Source organism: Silene latifolia, chromosome 2 (assembly GCF_048544455.1).
Source record: "Silene latifolia isolate original U9 population chromosome 2, ASM4854445v1, whole genome shotgun sequence".
In the NCBI taxonomy this organism is placed as follows: domain Eukaryota; kingdom Viridiplantae; phylum Streptophyta; class Magnoliopsida; order Caryophyllales; family Caryophyllaceae; genus Silene; species Silene latifolia.
In genome coordinates this window covers 120,982,129-121,006,754 of record NC_133527.1, presented here as the reverse complement: position 1 = coordinate 121,006,754, position 24,626 = coordinate 120,982,129, and the positions used below count along the sequence as shown (strand labels likewise).

The window sequence follows — 24,626 nt, the reverse complement described above, 5'->3', positions numbered from 1 at the left end:
ATGCTTTAAAATCTATTGACAGAAATAAAAGCCCCGGAGTTGATGGCTATTCATCAGGGTTTTTCCTGGATGCCTGGGGTATTGTTGGACCTGATTTTTGTGCTGCTGCTAAGGAATATTTTGAAAGGGGTATAATGCCAAAAGCTGCTAACTCTACTCTTATTACTTTAGTCCCTAAGATACCTACTCCTAAGACTGTTGGTGACTTTAGGCCTATCTCCTGCTGTACCACCTTCTACAAAACGGTGAGTAAGGTCCTAGCTAATAGAATAAGGACTGTTTTGGGGGCTATTTTTGGCCCTGAGCAGGCAGTATTTGTCTAAGGAAGGGATCTCTTTGATAACTCCTTGCTGGCCCATGAGCTCACCCATAAATATAACAAGGCATACCTTACTCCAAAATGTATCCTTATGGTAGACATAAGGAAAGCATTTGACTCTGTAAGTTGGCAATTTCTTGAGAGCTCTCTAGTTGGCTTTGGGTTCCCTATGAAATTTATCCAATGGGTTCTGGGTGGCATTACTTCTACCCATTACTCTCTGAAATCAATGGAAAAGTGGAAGGCTTCTTCTCTGGTAAACGTGGGCTTAGGCAAGGAGATCCTCTATCTCCTTACCTCTTTGTCCTATGCATGGAAGTTCTTTCACGGTTGCTCAGGAAATTGCATGCTTACTCTGGATTCTCATACCACCCCAAATGTGTGAGGTTAAATCTTATCCATTTGGTATTTGCTGACGATCTCCTGGTTTTCACTAGAGGTGATGTTCCTTCTGTAACTGCTGTGGCTAACTGCTTGGGAGTCTTTGCTGGCTATTCTGGGTTAAGGGCTAACCCGCTAAAATCTTGTCTGTATTTTGGAGGGGTAAATCAGGTGGTTATTGATGATATTCTCCACACTACTGGCTTTACTCAAGGGGAGTTCCCTTTCAGGTACCTAGGTATCCCCCTATTTCCTGCTAGGCTTACTCAATCTATGTTTCAACCTCTTTTGGACAAAATAACTAAGAGAATTTCCCATTGGGCTAACCAATCTCTTAGCTATGCTAGGAAAGCTAAGCTCATAAACTCTGTCATTTTTTACCTGCAAAACTTTTGGGGAGCTAGCATTTTACTCCCTAAAGGTATTGTTAAAAGGATTCACCAGCTCTGTCGCAGTTTTTTTGGGGCTATGACAGTGATTCTAGGCGTATTCTTTTTAAAAGTTGGGACAATTTCTGCTATCCTAGAGCTGAGGGAGGCATAGACATCAAGGAGGTGCTTACCTGGAACAAAGTACAGCTGCTGAAATGGCTCTGGAAACTCAATAATCAACCTCAGAGTCTCTGGGTGAAATGCGTGCAAGCTTATGTGCTTCAGAGTGCAGACGTATGGCTGCTCACACCTAGAAGCAATGATTCTTGGTATTGGTCTAACCTGATTAAGGTCAGGGACTGGTTTATTGGAAGAATGGGTACTATTGAGGATGCTAAACTGGTTCTTCAGGGAGACACTATGGGTATTTTTCCTAGGTCTATCATTTATGATCTGGTAAGGGACAGGAAATGCCCAGGTAGGTGGGCGGCAATTTTGGGAGACAACCTTTGTATGCCTAAGCATATGATCATCAGTCTTCTTGCTGTTCAGAATTGTTTACCTACTATTGACAATCTGAACAGGCGAGGGCTTGTGATTATCAACAGATGCTCATTGTGTGAGGCAGATATAGAAGACCGTAATCATCTCTTCTTCCTCTGCCCGTTCTCAGCTAGGCTTTGGCATTCTATCTCTTGTTGGTTGAAGTTAGGTACTGTTTCTTGCTCTTTATCACGGATAATCACCTGGTATAAGACCCATAACAGAGGCCAAAGTTCTTGGAAACGGGCTTGTAGATGTGCTCTGCTTGCTGCGATCTATGCTCTTTGGCAGGAAAGAAATTTTCGTATCTTCAATGGTGGCAGGAAATCAGTTGGCCAACTTTTCTCTGAAGTTAAGTTTGTTGTCTACAATAGGTTGTTACATATCCATTTCAAGGTGGATGAGGATGTAAACTGGTCCTAGGTACTTTGGCTTTTTGGTTTGGTTTGTAGGGGGCTACACTAGCCTCCTTTGTAGACATAGGCACTAGGATTTGTACTCTACTCTTATTTATAATGGACATCCTAAGCTTTCTCTGCAAAAATAATACTCCCTCCATACCACACCAATGGTAACATTGAGACTTTTCACACTTGTCGAGACACATTTTGCAACGTGAATATCTTTCGTTACATATTATTAAAAATTATAAAAATTTGATATTCTTATAGCATTCATGACGATCAATCAAACAAGATCTCACATGACTATATTTTGTCCTATAGATTAAGAATAATATCGAAGATTCCCTACGATCATGAATAGTACCAAGATTCTCAATGTTACCATTGGTGTGGTATGGAGGGAGTAATAATAATAATAATAATAATAATAATAATAATAATAATAATAATAATAATAATAATAATAATAATAATAATAATAATAATAATAATAATAATAATAATAATAATAATAATAATAATAATAATAATAACGGAAAATTCACGTGGTACCCTCGAACTTTGGCATTTTTCACGTGGTACCCAACTTTTTATGTTTGTGCATGTCATATCCTTGAAATTTGATTTTCAAGCACAACATGTCCTTTTTATCGTTTTTAAAATTTCAAGTGAGCATAAATTATAGACCAGAAATCGTGTAATACTCCGTATTTATAAGTCTCTGGGTACTCTATCGAGTAGGCCTTACCCAGTCGAGTAAGGATGAGTTGCGTTTTAAAATAGTTTCTGACCTGTTGGGTACTCGATCGAGTAACTATGATACTCGATCGAGTAAGGGGGTACTCGATCGAGTACCTTAGCTACTCGATCGAGTAGCCGGTTTGCGGGGAGTTATTTCTCGGGTTTTGTTAATTATGCGATTAAGGTATATAATCTTTTCCGTCATTGTTCTAAACACTTTTCAAAACCTAATTTACTGTCAAGAGAGAAAGCAAAGTACGTTCATCACCTTAATCGCATTGTTAGCAAATCCCGGAGTTTGGGAGGTCGGATTTCATCGTCCTTTATACCGTTGTGATCCTTGCGTCAAGGGTAAGACCTATATACCATTTTTATAATGTTTCTTTAAAGTTGGTTAAACCCTAATTTGGGAATTGGGGGTTTTGTAGTATGTTATGCTTGGTAGTGATTATATGTTTGTATGTTAGGAGGAGGATTCGTAGAGGAAGCTTTTTGATATCAGCTGTGAGATCGTCTGATTGTTGTGCTTTCCAGGTAGGGTTTCCCTACTCAGTATTAGTTACATAATGTGTGGTGATTGTGCTGTAATTAGTGCTTGTTGTTTGGTTTCGTGACGGTTGTTGATTGATTGTTGTTGGTGGATGTGATTGTTTCTCTCTGGTTCTCGAGATGCGTTCTCGGCTGAGTGGAGTCACTTGCGGGAGTGGCTTCACGCCCTAATTTTGCCCTTTGTGGAACCCGCCACGGAAGGGGATGTGTACATTAATGGGACAGGGTTATCGCTTGGTATGATGAGCGGGGCTTAGGTGGGAACGACTGCGGTCCCCCACTGGCAGGGCTGGTCCAGTGGACAGTCGGTGACGGAGATGGAGTGGAGTGGATGATTGTGTGTTATTGTATGAGTGGTATTGTTTTCTGTTCAGTTGGTTATATGATTTATGTAAATAGTACTGACCCCGATTATTGTTTTAAAACCTGCGGTGATCCAATCGGGGATGGTGAGCAGATATTGAGCAGGTATGAGATGAGTACTGGGATAGCTGGGATGTGCCACGATATCATGATAGAAGTCTTCCACTGTAGCTTAGTAGTTTCCATGACATTTCAGTTAGATCAGTAAACAGTCAGTTTGAGAACATGTATTTGTACTTTTGGTTTTGGTTTTGAGATTGTAACCTTTCACTAAGTATTTCTATTTTAAACGTTGTTTCTCTATTGTTATTTGATTATCATTGCCTCGGGTAACCGAGATGGTAACATCCTTATACCTGGGTGGTCCTGGTAAGTCACTTGGAGTATGGGGGTGTTACAAAATGGTATCAGAGCGACGATCCTGAAACCTGTAATCAATGAACCCAATGAATATAGGGAGTCAATTAAAATGAATCCGGGGTAAAGGTTGTAGGAGCTAATGCAAAGGCTTGGGAGACGTCCTAAAGTCGCGAAATCGCCCTACAATTTTGAACCGGTCACATGGGGGGAATGTATGTCAAGTCGTATGTGTTGTTTGTCAGCTTGTGTGTGGATGTGATGAAGTATGTCGTAATTGTTGAATGCTTGAAGTAGAAGGTTGAGAATATGAATGAAAGATTGATGAGGCATAAAGGACTGTGTTGGAATAAGAAGCATGTTGGATGTTTACTATGTGGCATTTGATCATATGATATAACTGTTTCGTTGATTTTATGAAAAGCTTAGTAGAATTTCATGCTTAGCTATATCACATGTTGAGTTTATAATGTTGCTTAGTATGTTGGGAGATGTGAAATAACATGCGGGTAGTTTATGCGAGTCAGCATGACTCGATCGAGTGGGGGGATACTCGATCGAGTAGGTGAGATACTCGATCGAGTGGGTTTAACTCGATCGAGTGGGTATTTGACGATTTTGAATCCAGAATCGTGTTTTTGGGAACTCGATCGAGTACCTCGGGCACTCGATCGAGTAGGGGGTCACTCGATCGAGTAGCCGGGCTACTCGGTCGAGTATGTTAGAGGTCAGACGGTATGTTTGGGTTCTGGAGTCGAGGCACTCGATCGAGTATGTTGGGCACTCGATCGTTGGATACTCGATCGAGTATGTCCTGGGCAGCCTGTTTTCGTGTTTTGAGGTTTATTGCGTGTGTTTATGTCTACCCTTTCTTATATATAGTTTCAAGATGCCGCCCAAGAGAAACGCTTACTATGCGAGAGCTGAGACCATGAACATAGATGATGTTGTTAAGATGTTGGAGCACCAAGATGCCCTGACTGAGGCCTTAAAGAAAGTGAATAAGGATAAGGAGGTTGATCACTCTAAGATCAGTCTCTATATAGAGAGGTTTAACCCAAAAGAGTACACGGGAACCGGGGAACCGAACCTTCTTGACAACTGGCATCGTGAGATGGAGAACATCCTGGACTTGGTTCATTGTCCTGATGAGATGAGAGTAGAACAAGCTGCGTTTTACCTGAGGGACGCAGCTGGCAAGTGGTGGGATACGGTGAAGGTGGGTGCTAGGGAGATGTATGTGAACCAGAGCTTACCTGCTATACCTTGGGAAGAGTTTCGGAGAGCTATGAGGAAGGAGTTTGTACCGGAACATGTGAGGAGTAAGCTGAGGGAGGAGTTTGATGGGTTTAAGATGACATCTGATATGTCAGTTGCTGAGTATTACAAGCAGTTTAATGAGAAGTCTAGGTATGCTGAGGATATGGGTCTGAGTGAGGAGAACCTAGCGCTGAGGTTTGAAAGAGGGTTGACACCCAAGATTATGGATAAGTTACCCGTGGGAGTCCTTACCGATGTTAAGGAAGCTTATGAGAGAGCTGGGAGAGCTGAGAGGCTGGTTGAGATGGCTCAGGAGAGAGTGAGTGAGAAAAGAAAGGCTGAGAGTGAGGGTGGAGGCCAATCTAGTCATAAGAAAGGCAACCACAATCAAGCTAGAGGGTTTTCTTCTGGGTCAGGGTTTAGTGCTGGGGCTTCCTTCGGGCGTGGCCATGTGAGTAGCTGATCGAGGCCATTTCGTGTTCACAATTAAGTATATATGGTCGTTGGTCAATGGTCGATACAAAACACAATTTATACTTCACAAACAACTCTACAATTAGTAAAGAGGCAAGTAAAGGTCGGATCCCAAGGGACGGGTATTGAAATGAGAATTCTATTGTAACTAGTAGTGTCTAGGGGTGTCACAAATTGGGTTGGTGTAGAAGGTCACTAAACTAAAATAACAATGAAAATAAACTAGCAAGATGAATAAAATAAGGGGTGTAAACAATTGATTAAAAGCACTAGGGTGTCATGGGATCATAGGGGAATCATGGGATATGATCATACAAACATGTTCTCAAATTATAAGCAAGCAATTATTGTTGTGATGGATTGAGTTGGGTTATGTCTTACAATCCTAGGAAAGTTTGGGTCCCGGAGCCGAATCGATTAGATTGTACAACACCTACAAGTCGACTTAATCTTTCCTACTCAACACATGCATGGTCTAATGAGACTCGAGTTGGGTTATGTCTTACAAGTCTCATTGAAAAGATAGAAGATGATAGTAAATGCAAGGATTCATAGGCTTAGCATTTCATCAAATATAACATGTGCATGTATTAAGATCAAAACAAGCAAGCAAATAAGATATGAAAGCATATTAATTTAAGCATGAATCATTCCCCATGTTGGTTTCCCCTAATCACCCATTAAACCCTAGCTAAGAGACTACTCACTCATTATCATGTTGATCATGCTAGCAAGGTTGTCAATCATACCAACAATATGAAACATGATGAATAAATGAAAGTAATTAACAATAATTAAAAAGGGATTAAGAGATTATACCTACTAATGATTCCAATAATAAAGCAAGAATAATAGAAGTACTTGAATGATAGATTGAGAGGTTGTCAATCTCCCAATAATAACCCAAATAATCTTCAATTACCCAAAATAAAGGAAGAACAAGAGAGAGATTAAAGAACTAAAACTTGGATTAAAACTTGATTAATACTTGATTACAATATTGAAAAGAGATTTGATTGATATTAACTACACTAATTATTGATAAGAAGAACATGCTCCTCTAATTAGCCTAATGGGGTATTTATAGTGAAAATTAGGGAGGATGCATTAGGGTTAACTAAGGGCTAAACTAGTAATTACACTTTTTAAGTTGAGCAAGGAGGACCGGTATTTCGAGAGAAGGGCTTCTCTTTTCGTAGCTTGAAGAATGAAATCCGTGTTGTGCGAGGAACGTGCGGATTAGAGTCGGGACGGCCGAATTTGGGCTGTGCAATCCGAGCGGATTCAGGAGAGGGACGCTCGGATTGTTGAGGGGGAATCCGAGCGGATTCCAAGGAGGGACGCTCGGATTGTGCTGGCTGGACGGGCGGATTGTCTGCAATCCGTTCGGATTGTTGGTCAGCGTCAATTCTTCTTCTTTTCTTCCCTTTTCTTCATAAATTCCTTGGGGATTTCCTTGGGGACGCAAGGATCCTTTCTCAACATTGTTCTTCTACTATGATATGTACAAAGGCCTTCTAGTCTTGTCTCTTCTTGATGCTTGGTCATTGAATACAATCAATTTAGCCTCGTTTTGCCATGAAAATGCAAGATTCTTACTCCTTTCCTACCAAGGGATCAAAATCTCAAAGAATATGTAAAACAAAGAACTAAAGATAAGAAATGACCCAAATAGGCACTAAAAAGCATGGAAACAATGGTAATTCGGGGGCTAAATATGCGCCAATTATGGTCACATCAGTAGCAGTGGTAGTTGGGGTATGACTTGCTTTGGCTGTGGCGGTGTGGGCCACAAGAGACATGAGTGCACGAGTATGCCTGGAGCTTTTCAGGGATCGGCTCGGGGGAGCTATTCTCAGGGACCTGCTCAGAGTTATGCGAGCAATAGACCGTCTGGGTCATGGTCTAACTGGGGAAGTCAGAGCTATCAGGGTGGAGGTAACCGCAATGGCGGTAATTCTTATCAGAAACCAGCTACGAACAACAACAACAACAATCAGGGGTCGGATGCTAAGCCGACCACATCAGCAAGTACTGTTCAGGGAGGTGGACAGAAGACCAGTGGAAAGCTGTTCATGATGGACAAGAAAGCAGCTGAGGAGGATGCCCATGTTATCACTGGTACTTTTCTTGTTAACGGTATTCATACCTTTGTTTTGTTTGATTCGGGGGCTTCTCAGTCGTTTGTATCTTCGAGTCATGTTAAAAGGTTGGGTTTGAGAGTATATGAGTATGTGAGTGAGAAAGTTTTTATACCTTCGGGTGAGTCTGTATCATGTGGGAGGTTGTTTAGAGATGTGTCTATGATAGTTGGGCAAGTTGATCTACCTGTAGACTTGCTAGAGTTTCCTTTTGACGGTTTTGAGATGATAGTCGGGATGGACTGGTTAGGAAAGTATAAAGCTAAGATAGACTGTCATCAAAAGAAAGTGTCTTTGAGAGGGCCTAAGGGTGTTAGTGTGTCTTATCGTGGGTTTCTAGTCAAACCCAAAGTTAAGTTGATTGCAGCTGTCACCTTGAAGTCTTATCTGAGGAAGGGATGTCCTTTGATCTTGTGCCATGTGAGAGATGACCGGATAGAGAGTCCGACAAGTTGATCGATACCGGTGGTGGGAGAGTTTGCAGATGTTTTTCCAGAGGAGATTCCGGGGTTGCCACCGAAGAGGGAGATAGACTTCACCGTGGAGTTGAAACCGGGGACGGAGCCAATCTCTAAGGCACCGTACCGGATGGGTCCTAAAGAGATGGAGGAGCTCAGGAAACAGTTAGATGATCTAATAGAGAAGGGATATATTAGACCTAGTATATCGCCGTGGGGAGCACCAGTTCTTTTTGTGAAGAAGAAAGATGGGAGTTTGAGGTTGTGCATAGACTACAGAGAGCTGAACAGAGTGACAGTGAAGAACAAGTATCCTTTGCCAAGGATAGATGACCTGTTTGATCAGTTGAGTGGTGCATCAGTCTTCTCCAAGATTGATTTAAGGTCGGGGTACCATCAGGTGAAGATTAGAGAGATGGACATACCAAAGACAACTTTCACGTCGAGGTATGGCCATTATGAGTATGTAGTGATGCCGTTTGGGTTATCTAATGCACCGGCTGTGTTTATGGATTTGATGAACAGAATCTTCAGACAGTTTTTGGACAAGTTTGTGGTGGTGTTTATCGATGACATCTTCGTCTACTCTAAGACTAAGGAGGAGCATGAGGAGCATCTGAGGATCGTGTTGCAGACTTTGAGGGACCATGAGTTGTATGCTAAGCTGTCCAAGTGTGAGTTCTGGTTAGAGAAAGTTGCTTTTCTGGGGCATGTGATCTCTAAGAAGGGAGTAGCTGTGGATCCAGCGAAGATTGAGGCAGTGACAAAGTGGGAAGCACCAAAGAATGTTGCTGAGATTAGGAGTTTCTTGGGTTTAGCTGGATACTACAGGCGGTTCGTGAAAGATTTCTCCAAGATAGCTAGACCTATGACAGCTTTGATGAGGAAAGAGAACAGGTTTCGTTGGGATGAGAGTTGTGAGAAGGCGTTCCAAACATTAAAGGAGCGTTTGACCACAGCTCCTATCTTAGCATTGCCTGAAGGGATTGAGAACTTTGATGTTTATACAGATGCCTCAAAGAATGGGTTAGGATGTGTGTTGATGCAGAACGGTAAGGTGATTGCCTATACTTCTAGGCAATTGAAGCCGTACGAGGAGAATTATCCTACACATGATCTGGAGTTGGGTGCAGTGGTGTTTGCTCTTAAGATTTGGAGACATTGCCTTTATGGGGCGACCTTTAAGGTATTTTCAGATCACAAGAGTCTCAAGTACATCTTCACTCAAAAGGAGTTGAACATGAGACAGAGGAGGTGGATGAAGCTGATTGGCGAGTATGACATGGATATTATCTACCATGAAGGGAAAGCCAATGTTGTTGCAGATGCTTTGAGAAGGAAGAGTGTACATTCCCTGTGTACAGCTCTATCTTTGATGAGGTTGAGAGATGAGGTGGGGAAGTTTGGGATACATATGATGCAGAGAGGGGATGCTGTGGGAGATTTGACAGTTCAGCCTGATCTTTATGATGATATTCGAGGTAAACAGGCTTCAGATCCTAAGATGAATGAGTGGAGAGCTGGAGTAGAGAAAGGGACAGTGTCCCGATTTCTATTCATACAGATGGTAGTTTGAGATTCGATGGTAGGTGGTGTGTCCCTAATGATGAGGAGTTGAAAAAGACAATCATGACAGAGGCACATTGTGTGGGAAATAATTTGTATACTTCCCTTAAAATGAAGGATTATAACGAATTTAATGATGACGATCACTAGTCATAAATTAAAATACATAAACAAAAGTAAAGGATTCAGAATTAACCTTCGGTCCTAGCAAATACGGCCTAAGAACAATATCAAAATAGATATTCTCCTATCAGCTGCACCCAAGATGCTCCGAGAAATGCCCTTGATTTTGCTAGAATCGATCCAAAAATTAAAATAATTTTTAGGTTTTTTTTTTGTGTTTCCGATGAGAGAGGAGGCAAAAATGAAAAATGAATTAGGTCAGAAAATCCTCTCCCTCACTCATCTATAAACCATGTATAGGAATGAATTAGGGTAGGCTTTTCTTTTCTATTTTTCTCGGCCCATAACCGAAATAAGGAGTATTCTTTCCTTATTTTTGGTTATTCCAAAAATGTATAAAATGTGTTAAATTGTCATCTAGTGAGGATCGAGCCCATGACCTCTTGGTTTGTGTACCCTCACTATTACCACTATGACACATTCAACTTGTTGATATTAAATATAACCGATTACATTTAATTACGAATTAACAGATTAATTCGTCCAAGCTAACATTACATACATTTAATTAAATATAACTTATTATATTCAATTTACGAATTGACAGTTAATTCGTCTCAACTAATATTATTTAATCTTCATTAAATAATTGTCTCATCAACACATTGACTAACTGTTTAGTCATATTAGGCATCAATGTGATCATATTTCTATAATCACATCTCTCAAACACATCCTATAGGTGTGACCTTTAGGGACCAGTTGATCACCGCCATCTGTATGATAATAACGTCAAACTTTCTAGCAAGCCAACCGTTATTAGGTAAACGTTAATCAACTGATTAAATATACGAAGTATACCCTTGTGAACCTGTAAGAGATTTACAAATGTTATCACACTAATTTGTGGAGGACACAAGCTCCAACACATTGTACACCGTATTCAGTACATCCAGGTGGTGACAAGCTATACAAAGATTTAAAGAACTCGTTTTGGTGGCCTGGGATGAAGAAAGAAACAGCAGAGTTCGTGGCCCGTTGTTTGACATGCCAGAGAGTTAAAGGGGAACAGCGACGACCACAAGGTAAGATTCAGTCTTTAGAGGTACCTGAGTGGAAGTGGGAATCCATTTCTATGGATTTTATCGTGGGTTTGCCAAAGAGTCAACAAGGTAATAACATGATATGGATGATAGTGGATCGATTGACCAAGTCAGCTCACTTTGTTCCAATGAAAGATACATGGACTAAGGCACAATTGGCTATGGCTTATCGAAAGAATGTGCTAAAGTTACATGGAGTCCCTAAGGACATAGTTTCTGACAGAGATGCGAGGTTTATATCACGGTTTTGGAAAGAGTTGCAGGAATCTTTGGGAACAACTTTGAAAATGAGTACAGCTTTTCATCCTGCGACAGACGGTCAGACTGAGAGAACAATCAAAACTCTTGAGGATATGTTACGAGCTTGTGTGATGGACTTTGGTGGTAGCTGGGAACAGAGGTTGGATTTGATAGAGTTTTCTTACAACAACAGCTATCACACTAGTATTGGCATGGCACCGTTTGAGGCTTTATATGGGAGGAGATGCAGGAGTCCGATTTGTTGGGACGACAGTGCTGAGGCAGTGGTTCTAGGCCCAGAGATGGTACATGAGATGGTTGAACAGATTAAGATGATCAGGGAACGGATGAGAGCAGCTCAGGATAGGCAAAAGAGTTATGCAGATCTACATCACCGGGATATAGAGTTTCAGGTTGGGGATAAGGTTCTTCTGAAAGTGTCCCTTATGCGTGGGGTTATGAGATTTGGGAAGAAAGGCAAGCTGAGTCAGAAGTTCATCGGGCCCTATGAGATCTTAGAGCGAGTTGGGGAAGTTGTTTATCGTCTGGCTTTACCTGCTGCGTTAGAGAGAGTGCATAATGTGTTTCATGTATCGCAGCTGCGAAAGTATGTGAGTGACCCGTCGCATGTGTTAGAGGCAGAGAACTTAGAGCTAGATGAGTGTTTATCATATCTTGAGGTACCTAAGCAGATTCTTGACCGGAAGGTTAGGAAGACTAGGAGTGGTGAGACAGTTTTGCTTAAGATCCTTTGGTCTAACCACGAGACTGAGGAAGCTACATGGGAGGCAGAGGATGCCATGAGAGAGCGCTACCCTTTCCTTTTTGATCAGGTATGTTTGGTTACGAGGACGTAACCTTGTTTCTTTTAGGGGGGTAAGAGATGATCGCAAAGAGTTTTAAGAGCTTTATACTCTTTTTATGTTGTGTCGGTACGGTTGTTGTCGTTTGAGTCGGGCTGAGTTTGAGTTAGTAGCATGTTTTATGTCGAGTTTTGTTTTGGTTGTTGCGTCGGGAGTGCGTAGTGTGAGTCTTTGTTTTGTTGTGGTTTGAACTTCGGGGACGAAGTTCTTTTTAAGGAAGGAAGACTGTAATACTCCGTATTTATAAGTCTCTGGGTACTCTATCGAGTAGGCCTTACTCTGTCGAGTAAGGGTGAGTTGCGTTTTAAAATAGTTTCTGACCTGTTGGGTACTCGATCGAGTAACTATGATACTCGATCGAGTAAGGGGGTACTCGATCGAGTACCTTAGCTACTCGATCGAGTAGCCGGTTTGCGGGGAGTTATTTCTCGGGTTTTGTTAATTATGCGATTAAGGTATATAATCTTTTCCGTCATTGTTCTAAACACTTTTCAAAACCTAATTTACTGTCAAGAGTGAAAGCAAAGTACGTTCATCACCTTAATCGCATTGTTAGCAAATCCCGGAGTTTGGGAGGTCGGATTTCATCGTCCTTTATACCGTTGTGATCCTTGCGTCAAGGGTAAGACCTATATACCATTTTTATAATGTTTCTTTAAAGTTGGTTAAACCCTAATTTGGGAATTGGGGGTTTTGTAGTATGTTATGCTTGGTAGTGATTATATGTTTGTATGTTAGGAGGAGGATTCGTAGAGGAAGCTTTTTGATATCGGTGTGAGATCGTCGATTGTTGTGCTTTCGGTAGGGTTTCCTACTCGGTATTAGTTACATAATGTGTGGTGATTGTCTTGTAATTAGTGCTTGTTGATTGGTTTCGTGACGGTTGTTGATTGATTGTTGTTGGTGGATGTGATTGTTTCTCCGGTTCTCGAGATGCGTTCTCGGTGAGTGGAGTCACTTGCGGGAGTGGCTTCACGCCCTAATTTTGCCCTTTGTGGAACCCGCCACGGAAGGGGATGTGTACATTAATGGGGGGGGTTATCGCTCGGTATGATGAGCGGGGCTTAGGTGGGAACGATGCGGTCCCCCAGCGTGTGGTGGTCCAAAGTGGACGATCGGTGACGGAGATGGAGTGGAGTGGATGATTGTGTGTTATTGTATGAGTGGTATTGTTTTCTGTTCAGTTGGTTATATGATTTATGTAAATAGTACTGACCCCGATTATTGTTTTAAAACCTGCGGTGATCCAATCGGGGATGGTGAGCAGATATTGAGCAGGTATGAGATGAGTCTTTGGGATAGCTGGGATGTGCCACGATATCATGATAGAAGTCTTCCACTGTAGCTTAGTAGTTTCCATGACATTTCAGTTAGATCAGTAAACAGTCAGTTTGAGAACATGTATTTGTACTTTTGGTTTTGGTTTTGAGATTGTAACCTTTCACTAAGTATTTCTATTTTAAACGTTGTTTCTCTATTGTTATTTGATTATCATTGCCTCGGGTAACCGAGATGGTAACATCCTTATACCTGGGTGGTCCTGGTAAGTCACTTGGAGTATGGGGGTGTTACAAAATGGTATCAGAGCGACGATCCTGAAACCTGTAATCAATGAACCCAATGAATATAGGGAGTCAATTAAAATGAACCCGGGGTAAAGGTTGTAGGAGCTAATGCAAAGGCTTGGGAGACGTCCTAAAGTCGCGAAATCGCCCTACAATTTTGAACCGGTCACATGGGGGGAATGTATGTCAAGTCGTATGTGTTGTTTGTCAGCTTGTGTGTGGATGTGATGAAGTATGTCGTAATTGTTGAATGCTTGAAGTAGAAGGTTGAGAATATGAATGAAAGATTGATGAGGCATAAAGGACTGTGTTGGAATAAGAAGCATGTTGGATGTTTACTATGTGGCATTTGATCATATGATATAACTGTTTCGTTGATTTTATGAAAAGCTTAGTAGAATTTCATGCTTAGCTATATCACATGTTGAGTTTATAATGTTGCTTAGTATGTTGGGAGATGTGAAATAACATGCGGGTAGTTTATGCGAGTCAGCATGACTCGATCGAGTGGGGGGATACTCGATCGAGTAGGTGAGATACTCGATCGAGTGGGTTTAACTCGATCGAGTGGGTATTTGACGATTTTGAATCCAGAATCGTGTTTTTGGGAACTCGATCGAGTACCTCGGGCACTCGATCGAGTAGGGGGTCACTCGATCGAGTAGCCGGGCTACTCGGTCGAGTATGTTAGAGGTCATAAGGTCTGTTTGGGTTCTGGAGTCGAGGCACTCGATCGAGTATGTTGGGCACTCGATCGAGTAGCCTCTTACTCGATCGAGTAGGTTTGGATACTCGATCGAGTATGTCCTGGGCAGCCTGTTTTCGTGTTTTGAGGTTTATTGCGTGTGTTTATGTCTACCCTTTCTTATATATAGTTTCAAGATGCCGCCCAAGAGAAACGCTTACTATGCGAGAGCTGAGACCATGAACATAGATGATGTTGTTAAGATGTTGGAGCACCAAGATGCCCTGACTGAGGCCTTAAAGAAAGTGAATAAGGATAAGGAGGTTGATCACTCTAAGATCAGTCTCTATATAGCGAGGTTTAACCCAAAAGAGTACACGGGAACCGGGGAACCGAACCTTCTTGACAACTGGCATCGTGAGATGGAGAACATCCTGGACTTGGTTCATTGTCCTGATGAGATGAGAGTAGAACAAGCTGCGTTCTACCTGAGGGACGCAGCTGGCAAGTGGTGGGATACGGTGAAGGTGGGTGCTAGGGAGATGTATGTGAACCAGAGCTTACCTGCTATACCTTGGGAAGAGTTTCGGAGAGCTATGAGGAAGGAGTTTGTACCGGAACATGTGAGGAGTAAGCTGAGGGAGGAGTTCGATGGGTTTAAGATGACATCTGATATGTCGATTCTTTGAGTATTACAAGCAGTTTAATGAGAAGTCTAGGTATGCTGAGGATATGGGTCTGAGTGAGGAGAACCTAGCGCTGAGGTTTGAAAGAGGGTTGACACCCAAGATTATGGATAAGTTACCCGTGGGAGTCCTTACCGATGTTAAGGAAGCTTATGAGAGAGCTGGGAGAGCTGAGAGGCTGGTTGAGATGGCTCAGGAGAGAGTGAGTGAGAAAAGAAAGGCTGAGAGTGAGGGTGGAGGCCAATCTAGTCATAAGAAAGGCAACCACAATCAAGCTAGAGGGTTTTCTTCTGGGTCAGGGTTTAGTGCTGGGGCTTCCTTGGGCGTGGCCATGTGAGTAGCTGATCGAGGCCATTTCGTGTTCACAATTAAGTATATATGGTCGTTGGTCAATGGTCGATACAAAACACAATTTATACTTCACAAACAACTCTACAATTAGTAAAGAGGCAAGTAAAGGTCGGATCCCAAGGGACGGGTATTGAAATGAGAATTCTATTGTAACTAGTAGTGTCTAGGGGTGTCACAAATTGGGTTGGTGTAGAAGGTCACTAAACTAAAATAACAATGAAAATAAACTAGCAAGATGAATAAAATAAGGGGTGTAAACAATTGATTAAAAGCACTAGGGTGTCATGGGATCATAGGGGAATCATGGGATATGATCATACAAACATGTTCTCAAATTATAAGCAAGCAATTATTGTTGTGATGGATTGAGTTGGGTTATGTCTTACAATCCTAGGAAAGTTTGGGTCCCGGAGCCGAATCGATTAGATTGTACAACACCTACAAGTCGACTTAATCTTTCCTACTCAACACATGCATGGTCTAATGAGACTCGAGTTGGGTTATGTCTTACAAGTCTCATTGAAAAGATAGAAGATGATAGTAAATGCAAGGATTCATAGGCTTAGCATTTCATCAAATATAACATGTGCATGTATTAAGATCAAAACAAGCAAGCAAATAAGATATGAAAGCATATTAATTTAAGCATGAATCATTCCCCATGTTGGTTTCCCCTAATCACCCATTAAACCCTAGCTAAGAGACTACTCACTCATTATCATGTTGATCATGCTAGCAAGGTTGTCAATCATACCAACAATATGAAACATGATGAATAAATGAAAGTAATTAACAATAATTAAAAAGGGATTAAGAGATTATACCTACTAATGATTCCAATAATAAAGCAAGAATAATAGAAGTACTTGAATGATAGATTGAGAGGTTGTCAATCTCCCAATAATAACCCAAATAATCTTCAATTACCCAAAATAAAGGAAGAACAAGAGAGAGATTAAAGAACTAAAACTTGGATTAAAACTTGATTAATACTTGATTACAATATTGAAAAGAGATTTGATTGATATTAACTACACTAATTATTGATAAGAAGAACATGCTCCTCTAATTAGCCTAATGGGGTATTTATAGTGAAAATTAGGGAGGATGCATTAGGGTTAACTAAGGGCTAAACTAGTAATTACACTTTTTAAGTTGAGCAAGGAGGACCCGGTATTTCTGAGAGAAGGGCTTCTCTTTTCGTAGCTTGAAGAATGAAATCCGTCTTTGTGCGAGGTGAACGTGCGGATTAGAGTCGGGATGGCCGGATTTGGGGTGTGCAATCCGAGCGGATTCGGAGAGAGGGACGCTCGGATTGTTGAGGGGAATCCGAGCGGATTCCAAGGAGGACGCTCGGATTGTCCGGGCTGGATGGGCGGATTGTCCGCAATCCGTTCGGATTGTTGGTCGGCGTCAATTCTTCTTCTTTTCTTCCCTTTTCTTCATAAATTCCTTGGGGATTTCCTTGGGGACGCAAGGATCCTTTCTCAACATTGTTCTTCTACTATGATATGTACAAAGGCCTTCTAGTCTTGTCTCTTCTTGATGCTTGGTCATTGAATACAATCAATTTAGCCTCGTTTTGCCATGAAAATGCAAGATTCTTACTCCTTTCCTACCAAGGGATCAAAATCTCAAAGAATATGCAAAACAAAGAACTAAAGATAAGAAATGACCCAAATAGGCACTAAAAAGCATGGAAACAATGGTAATTCGGGGGCTAAATATGCGCCAATTATGGTCACATCAGTAGCAGTGGTAGTTGGGGTATGACTTGCTTTGGCTGTGGCGGTGTGGGCCACAAGAGACATGAGTGCACGAGTATGCCTGGAGCTTTTCAGGGATCGGCTCGGGGGAGCTATTCTCAGGGACCTGCTCAGAGTTATGCGAGCAATAGACCGTCTGGGTCATGGTCTAACTGGGGAAGTCAGAGCTATCAGGGTGGAGGTAACCGCAATGGCGGTAATTCTTATCAGAAACCAGCTACGAACAACAACAACAACAATCAGGGGTCGGATGCTAAGCCGACCACATCAGCAAGTACTGTTCAGGGAGGTGGACAGAAGACCAGTGGAAAGCTGTTCATGATGGACAAGAAAGCAGCTGAGGAGGATGCCCATGTTATCACTGGTACTTTTCTTGTTAACGGTATTCATACCTTTGTTTTGTTTGATTCGGGGGCTTCTCAGACGTTTGTATCTTCGAGTCATGTTAAAAGGTTGGGTTTGAGAGTATATGAGTATGTGAGTGAGAAAGTTTTTATACCTTCGGGTGAGTCTGTATCATGTGGGAGGTTGTTTAGAGATGTGTCTATGATAGTTGGGCAAGTTGATCTACCTGTAGACTTGCTAGAGTTTCCTTTTGACGGTTTTGAGATGATAGTCGGGATGGATTGGTTAGGAAAGTATAAAGCTAAGATATTTGTCATCAAAAGAAAGTGTCTTTTAGAGGGCCTAAGGGTGTTAGTGTGTCTTATCGTGGGTTTCTAGTCAAACCCAAAGTTAAGTTGATTTGCATTGTCACCTTGAAGTCTTATCCGAGGAAGGGATGTCCTTTGATCTTGTGCCATGTGAGAGATGACCGGAGAGAGTCCGACGAGTTGATCGGACCGGTGGTGGGAGAGTTTGCGAGATGTTTTCCGAGAGGAGATTCCGGGGTTGCCACCGAAGAGGGAGATAGACTTCACCGTGGAGTTGAAACCGGGGACGGGGCCAATCTCTAAGGCACCGCACCGGATGGGTCCTAAAGAGATGGAGGAGCTCAGAAACAGATTAGATGATCTAATAGAGAAGGGATACATTAGACCTAGTATATCGCCGTGGGGAGCACCAGTTCTTTTTGTGAAGAAGAAAGATGGGAGTTTGAGGTTGTGCATAGACTACGAGAGTGAACAGAGTGACGGTGAAGAACAAGTATCCTTTGCCAAGGATAGATGACCTGTTTGATCGGTTGAGTGGTGCATCGGTCTTTTCCAAGATTGATTTGAGGTCGGGGTACCATCGGTGAAGATTAGAGAGGTGGACATACCAAAGACAACTTTCACGTCGAGGTATGGCCATTATGAGTATGTAGTGATGCCGTTTGGGTTATCTAATGCACCGGCTGTGTTTATGGATTTGATGAACAGAATCTTCAGACAGTTTTTGGACAAGTTTGTGGTGGTGTTTATCGATGACATCTTCGTCTACTCTAAGACTAAGGAGGAGCATGAGGAGCATCTGAGGATCGTGTTGCAGACTTTGAGGGACCATGAGTTGTATGCTAAGCTGTCCAAGTGTGAGTTCTGGTTAGAGAAAGTTGCTTTTCTGGGGCATGTGATCTCTAAGAAGGGAGTAGCTGTGGATCCAGCGAAGATTGAGGCAGTGACAAAGTGGGAAGCACCAAAGAATGTTGCTGAGATTAGGAGTTTCTTGGGTTTAGCTGGATACTACAGGCGGTTCGTGAAAGATTTCTCCAAGATAGCTAGACCTATGACAGCTTTGATGAGGAAAGAGAACAGGTTTCGTTGGGATGAGAGTTGTGAGAAGGCGTTCCAAACATTAAAGGAGCGTTTGACCACAGCTCCTATCTTAGCATTGCCTGAAGGGATTGAGAACTTTGAGGTTTATACAGATGCCTCAAAGAATGGGTTAGGATGTGTGTTGATGCAGAACGGTAAGGTGATTGCCTATACTTCTAGGCAATTGAAGCCGTACGAGGAGAATTATCCTACACATGATCTGGAGTTGGGTGCAGTGGTGTTTGCTCTTAAGATTTGGAGACATTGCCTTTATGGGGCGACCTTTAAGGTATTTTCAGATCACAAGAGTCTCAAGTACATCTTCACTCAAAAGGAGTTGAACATGAGACAGAGGAGGTGAATGAAGCTGATTGGCGAGTATGACATGGATATTATCTACCATGAAGGGAAAGCCAATGTTGTTGCAGATGCTTTGAGTAGGAAGAGTGTACATTCCCGATGTACAGCTCTATCTTTGATAAGGTTGAGAGATGAGGTGGGAAAGTTTGGGATACATATGATGCGAGAGAGGGGATCTTTGTGGGAGATTTGTGATTCGGCCTGATCTTTATGATGATATTCGAGGTAAACGGGCTTGAGATCCTAAGATGAATGAGTGGAGAGTGGAGTAGAGAAAGGGACAGTGTCCCGATTTCTATTCATACAGATGGTAGTTTGAGATTCGATGGTAGGTGGTGTGTCCCTAATGATGAGGAGTTGAAAAAGACAATCATGACAGAGGCACATTGTGTGGGAAATAATTTGTATACTTCCCTTAAAATGAAGGATTATAACGAATTTAATGATGACGATCACTAGTCATAAATTAAAATATATAAACAAAAGTAAAGGATTCAGAATTAACCTTCGGTCCTAGCAAATACGGCCTAAGAACAATATCAAAATAGATATTCTCCTATCAGCTGCACCCAAGATGTTCCGAGAAATGCCCTTGATTTTGCTAGAATCGATCCAAAAATTAAAATAATTTTTAGGTTTTTTTTTTGTGTTTCCGATGAGAGAGGAGGCAAAAATGAAAAATGAATTAGGTCAGAAAATCCTCTCCCTCACTCATCTATAAACCATGTATAGGAATGAATTAGGGTAGGCTTTTCTTTTCTATTTTTCTCGGCCCATAACCGAAATAAGGAGTATTCTTTCCTTATTTTTGGTTATTCCAAAAATGTATAAAATGTGTTAAATTGTCATCTAGTGAGGATCGAGCCCATGACCTCTTGGTTTGTGTACCCTCACTATTACCACTATGACACATTCAACTTGTTGATATTAAATATAACCGATTACATTTAATTACGAATTAACAGATTAATTCGTCCAAGCTAACATTACATACATTTAATTAAATATAACTTATTATATTCAATTTACGAATTGTGATTAATTGTCTCAACTAATATTATTTAATCTTCATTAAATAATTGTCTCATCAACACATTGACTAACTGTTTAGTCATATTAGGCATCAATGTGATCATATTTCTATAATCACATCTCTCAAACACATCCTATAGGTGTGACCTTTAGGGACCAGTTGATCACCGCCATCTGTATGATAATAACGTCAAACTTTCTAGCAAGCCAACCGTTATTAGGTAAACGTTAATCAACTGATTAAATATACGAAGTATACCCTTGTGAACCTGTAAGAGATTTACAAATGTTATCACACTAATTTGTGGAGGACACAAGCTCCAACACATTGTACACCGTATTCAAGTACATCCGGTGGTGACAAGCTATACAAAGATTTAAAGAACTCGTTTTGGTGGCCTGGGATGAAGAAAGAAACAGCAGAGTTCGTGGCCCGTTGTTTGACATGCCAGAGAGTTAAAGGGGAACAGCGACGACCACAAGGTAAGATTCAGTCTTTAGAGGTACCTGAGTGGAAGTGGGAATCCATTTCTATGGATTTTATCGTGGGTTTGCCAAAGAGTCAACAAGGTAATAACATGATATGGATGATAGTGGATCGATTGACCAAGTCAGCTCACTTTGTTCCAATGAAAGATACATGGACTAAGGCACAATTGGCTATGGCTTATCGAAAGAATGTGCTAAAGTTACATGGAGTCCCTAAGGACATAGTTTCTGACAGAGATGCGAGGTTTATATCACGGTTTTGGAAAGAGTTGCAGGAATCTTTGGGAACAACTTTGAAAATGAGTACTGACTTTTCATCCCGCGACAGACAGTGGGGACCGAGAGAACAATCAAAACTCTTGAGGATATGTTACGAGCTTGTGTGATGGACTTTGGTGGTAGCTGGGAACAGAGGTTGGATTTGATAGAGTTTTCTTACAACAACAGCTATCACACTAGTATTCGCATGGCACCGTTTGAGGCTTTATATGGGAGGAGATGCAGGAGTCCGATTTGTTGGGACGCAGTCTTGAGGCAAAGATGGTTCTAGGCCAGAGATGGTACATGAGATGGTTGAGCAGATTAAGATGATCGGGGAACGGATGAGAGCAGCTCAGGATAGGCAAAAGAGTTATGCGAGATCTACATCAATAGGGATATAGAGTTTCGAGGTTGGGGATAAGGTTCTTCCGAAAGTGTCCCTTATGCGTGGGGTTATGAGATTTGGGAAGAAAGGCAAGCTGAGTCAGAAGTTCATCGGGCCCTATGAGATCTTAGAGCGAGTTGGGGAAGTTGTTTATCGTCTGGCTTTACCTGCTGCGTTAGAGAGAGTGCATAATGTGTTTCATGTATCGCAGCTGCGAAAGTATGTGAGTGACCCGTCGCATGTGTTAGAGGCAGAGAACTTAGAGCTAGATGAGTGTTTATCATATCTTGAGGTACCTAAGCAGATTCTTGACCGGAAGGTTAGGAAGACTAGGAGTGGTGAGACAGTTTTGCTTAAGATCCTTTGGTCTAACCACGAGACTGAGGAAGCTACATGGGAGGCAGAGGATGCCATGAGAGAGCGCTACCCTTTCCGTTTTGATCAGGTATGTTTGGTTACGAGGACGTAACCTTGTTTCTTTTAGGGGGGTAAGAGATGATCGCAAAGAGTTTTAAGAGCTTTATACCCTTTTTATGTTGTGTCGGTACGGTTGTTGTCGTTTGAGTCGGGCTGAGTTTGAGTTAGTAGCATGTTTTATGTCGAGTTTTGTTTTGGTTGTTGCGTCGGGAGTGCGTAGTGTGAGTCTTTGTTTTGTTGTGGTTTGAACTTCGGGGACGAAGTTTTTTTTAAGGAGGGAAGACTGTAATACTCCGTATTTATAAGTCTCTGGGTACTCTATCGAGTAGGCCTTACTCTGTCGAGTAAGGGTGAGTTGCGTTTTAAAATAGTTTCTGACCTGTTGGGTACTCGATCGAGTAACTATGATACTCGATCGAGTAAGGGGGTACTCGATCGAGTAGCCGGTTTGCGGGGAGTTATTTCTCGGGTTTTGTTAATTATGCGATTAAGGTATATAATCTTTTCCGTCATTGTTCTAAACACTTTTCAAAACCTAATTTACTGTCAAGAGTGAAAGCAAAGTACGTTCATCACCTTAATCGCATTGTTAGCAAATCCCGGAGTTTGGGAGGTCGGATTTCATCGTCCTTTATACCGTTGTGATCCTTGCGTCAAGGGTAAGACCTATATACCATTTTTATAATGTTTCTTTAAAGTTGGTTAAACCCTAATTTGGGAATTGGGGGTTTTGTAGTATGTTATGCTTGGTAGTGATTATATGTTTGTATGTTAGGAGGAGGATTCGTAGAGGAAGCTTTTTGATATCAGTTTGTGAGATCGTCGATTGTTGTGCTTTCGGTAGGGTTTCCCTACTCAAAGTATTAGTTACATAATGTGTGGTGATTGTGCTGTAATTAGTGCTTGTTGTTTGGTTTCGTGACGGTTGTTGATTGATTGTTGTTGGTGGATGTGATTGTTTCTCTCTGGTTCTCGAGATGCGTTCTCGGCTGAGTGGAGTCACTTGCGGGAGTGGCTTCACGCCTAATTTCGCCCTTCGTGGAACCCGCCACGGAAGGGGATGTGTACATTAATGGGACAGGGTTATCGCTCGGTATGATGAGCGGGGCTTAGGTGGGAACGATGCGGTCCCCCACGCGTGGTGGTTCGATGGATGATCGGTGACGGAGATGGAGTGGAGTGGATGATTGTGTGTTATTGTATGAGTGGTATTGTTTTCATTCGATTGGTTATATGATTTATGTAAATAATCTTGACCCCGATTATTGTTTTAAAACTGCGGTGATCCAATCGGGGATGGTGAGAGAGATATTGAGCAGGTATGAGATGAGTACTGGGATAATTTGGGATGTGCCACGATATCATGATAGAAGTCTTCCACTGTAGCTTAGTAGTTTCCATGACATTTCAGTTATATCAGTAAACAGTCAGTTTGAGAACATGTATTTGTACTTTTGGTTTTGGTTTTGAGATTGTAACCTTTCACTAAGTATTTCTATTTTAAACGTTGTTTCTCTATTGTTATTTGATTATCATTGCCTCGGGTAACCGAGATGGTAACATCCTTATACCTGGGTGGTCCTGGTAAGTCACTTGGAGTATGGGGGTGTTACAAAATGGTATCAGAGCGACGATCCCGAAACCTGTAACCAATGAACCCAATGAATATAGGGAGTCAATTAAAATGAACTCGGGGTAAAGGTTGTAGGAGCTAATGCAAAGGCTTGGGAGACGTCCTAAAGTCGCGAAATCGCCCTACAATTTTGAACCGGTCACATGGGGGATGTATGTCAAGTCGTATGTGTTGTTTGTCAGCTTGTGTGTGGATGTGATGAAGTATGTCGTAATTGTTGAATGCTTGAAGTAGAAGGTTGAGAATATGAATGAAAGATTGATGAGGCATAAAGGACTGTGTTGGAATAAGAAGCATGTTGGATGTTTACTATGTGGCATTTGATCATATGATATAACTGTTTCGTTGATTTTATGAAAAGCTTAGTAGAATTTCATGCTTAGCTATATCACATGTTGAGTTTATAATGTTGCTTAGTATGTTGGGAGATGTGAAATAACATGCGGGTAGTTTATGCGAGTCAGCATGACTCGATCGAGTGGGGGGATACTCGATCGAGTAGGTGAGATACTCGATCGAGTGGGTTTAACTCGATCGAGTGGGTATTTGACGATTTTGAATCCAGAATCGTGTTTTTGGGAACTCGATCGAGTACCTCGGGCACTCGATCGAGTAGGGGGTCACTCGATCGAGTAGCCGGGCTACTCGGTCGAGTATGTTAGAGGTCAGAAGGTCTGTTTGGGTTCTGGAGTCGAGGCACTCGATCGAGTATGTTGGGCACTCGATCGAGTAGCCTCTTACTCGATCGAGTAGGTTTGGATACTCGATCGAGTATGTCCCTGGGCAACTGTTTTTCGTGTTTTGAGGTTTATTGCGTGTGTTTATGTCTACCCTTTCTTATATATAGTTTCAAGATGCCGCCCAAGAGAAACGCTTACTATGCGAGAGCTGAGACCATGAACATAGATGATGTTGTTAAGATGTTGGAGCACCAAGATGCCCTGACTGAGGCCTTAAAGAAAGTGAATAAGGATAAGGAGGTTGATCACTCTAAGATCAGTCTCTAT

The 24,626-nt window shown here is 41.8% G+C and overlaps 1 protein-coding gene across 1 annotated transcript; it reads left to right on the top strand.

Annotated features, from left to right (window-relative positions):
* Nucleotides 1-502: 502 nt before the first annotated feature.
* Nucleotides 503-2,037, top strand: LOC141641246 (uncharacterized). Its single transcript, XM_074449917.1, has 2 exons — nucleotides 503-930; nucleotides 1,176-2,037. The coding sequence occupies exons 1-2, from the start codon at nucleotides 503-505 to the stop codon at nucleotides 2,035-2,037; spliced, it is 1,290 nt and encodes a 429-aa protein (XP_074306018.1).
* Nucleotides 2,038-24,626: the final 22,589 nt, after the last annotated feature.

Bases quoted from the DNA above. Each gene is read 5' to 3' on its own strand.
- LOC141641246 (XM_074449917.1), top strand. From the start codon at position 503: ATGGGTTCTGGGTGGCATTACTTCTACCCATTACTCTCTGAAATCAAT. The intron at 931-1,175 runs GTACCTAGGTAT...GGGCTATGACAG, and splicing joins CAAGGGGAGTTCCCTTTCAG to TGATTCTAGGCGTATTCTTT.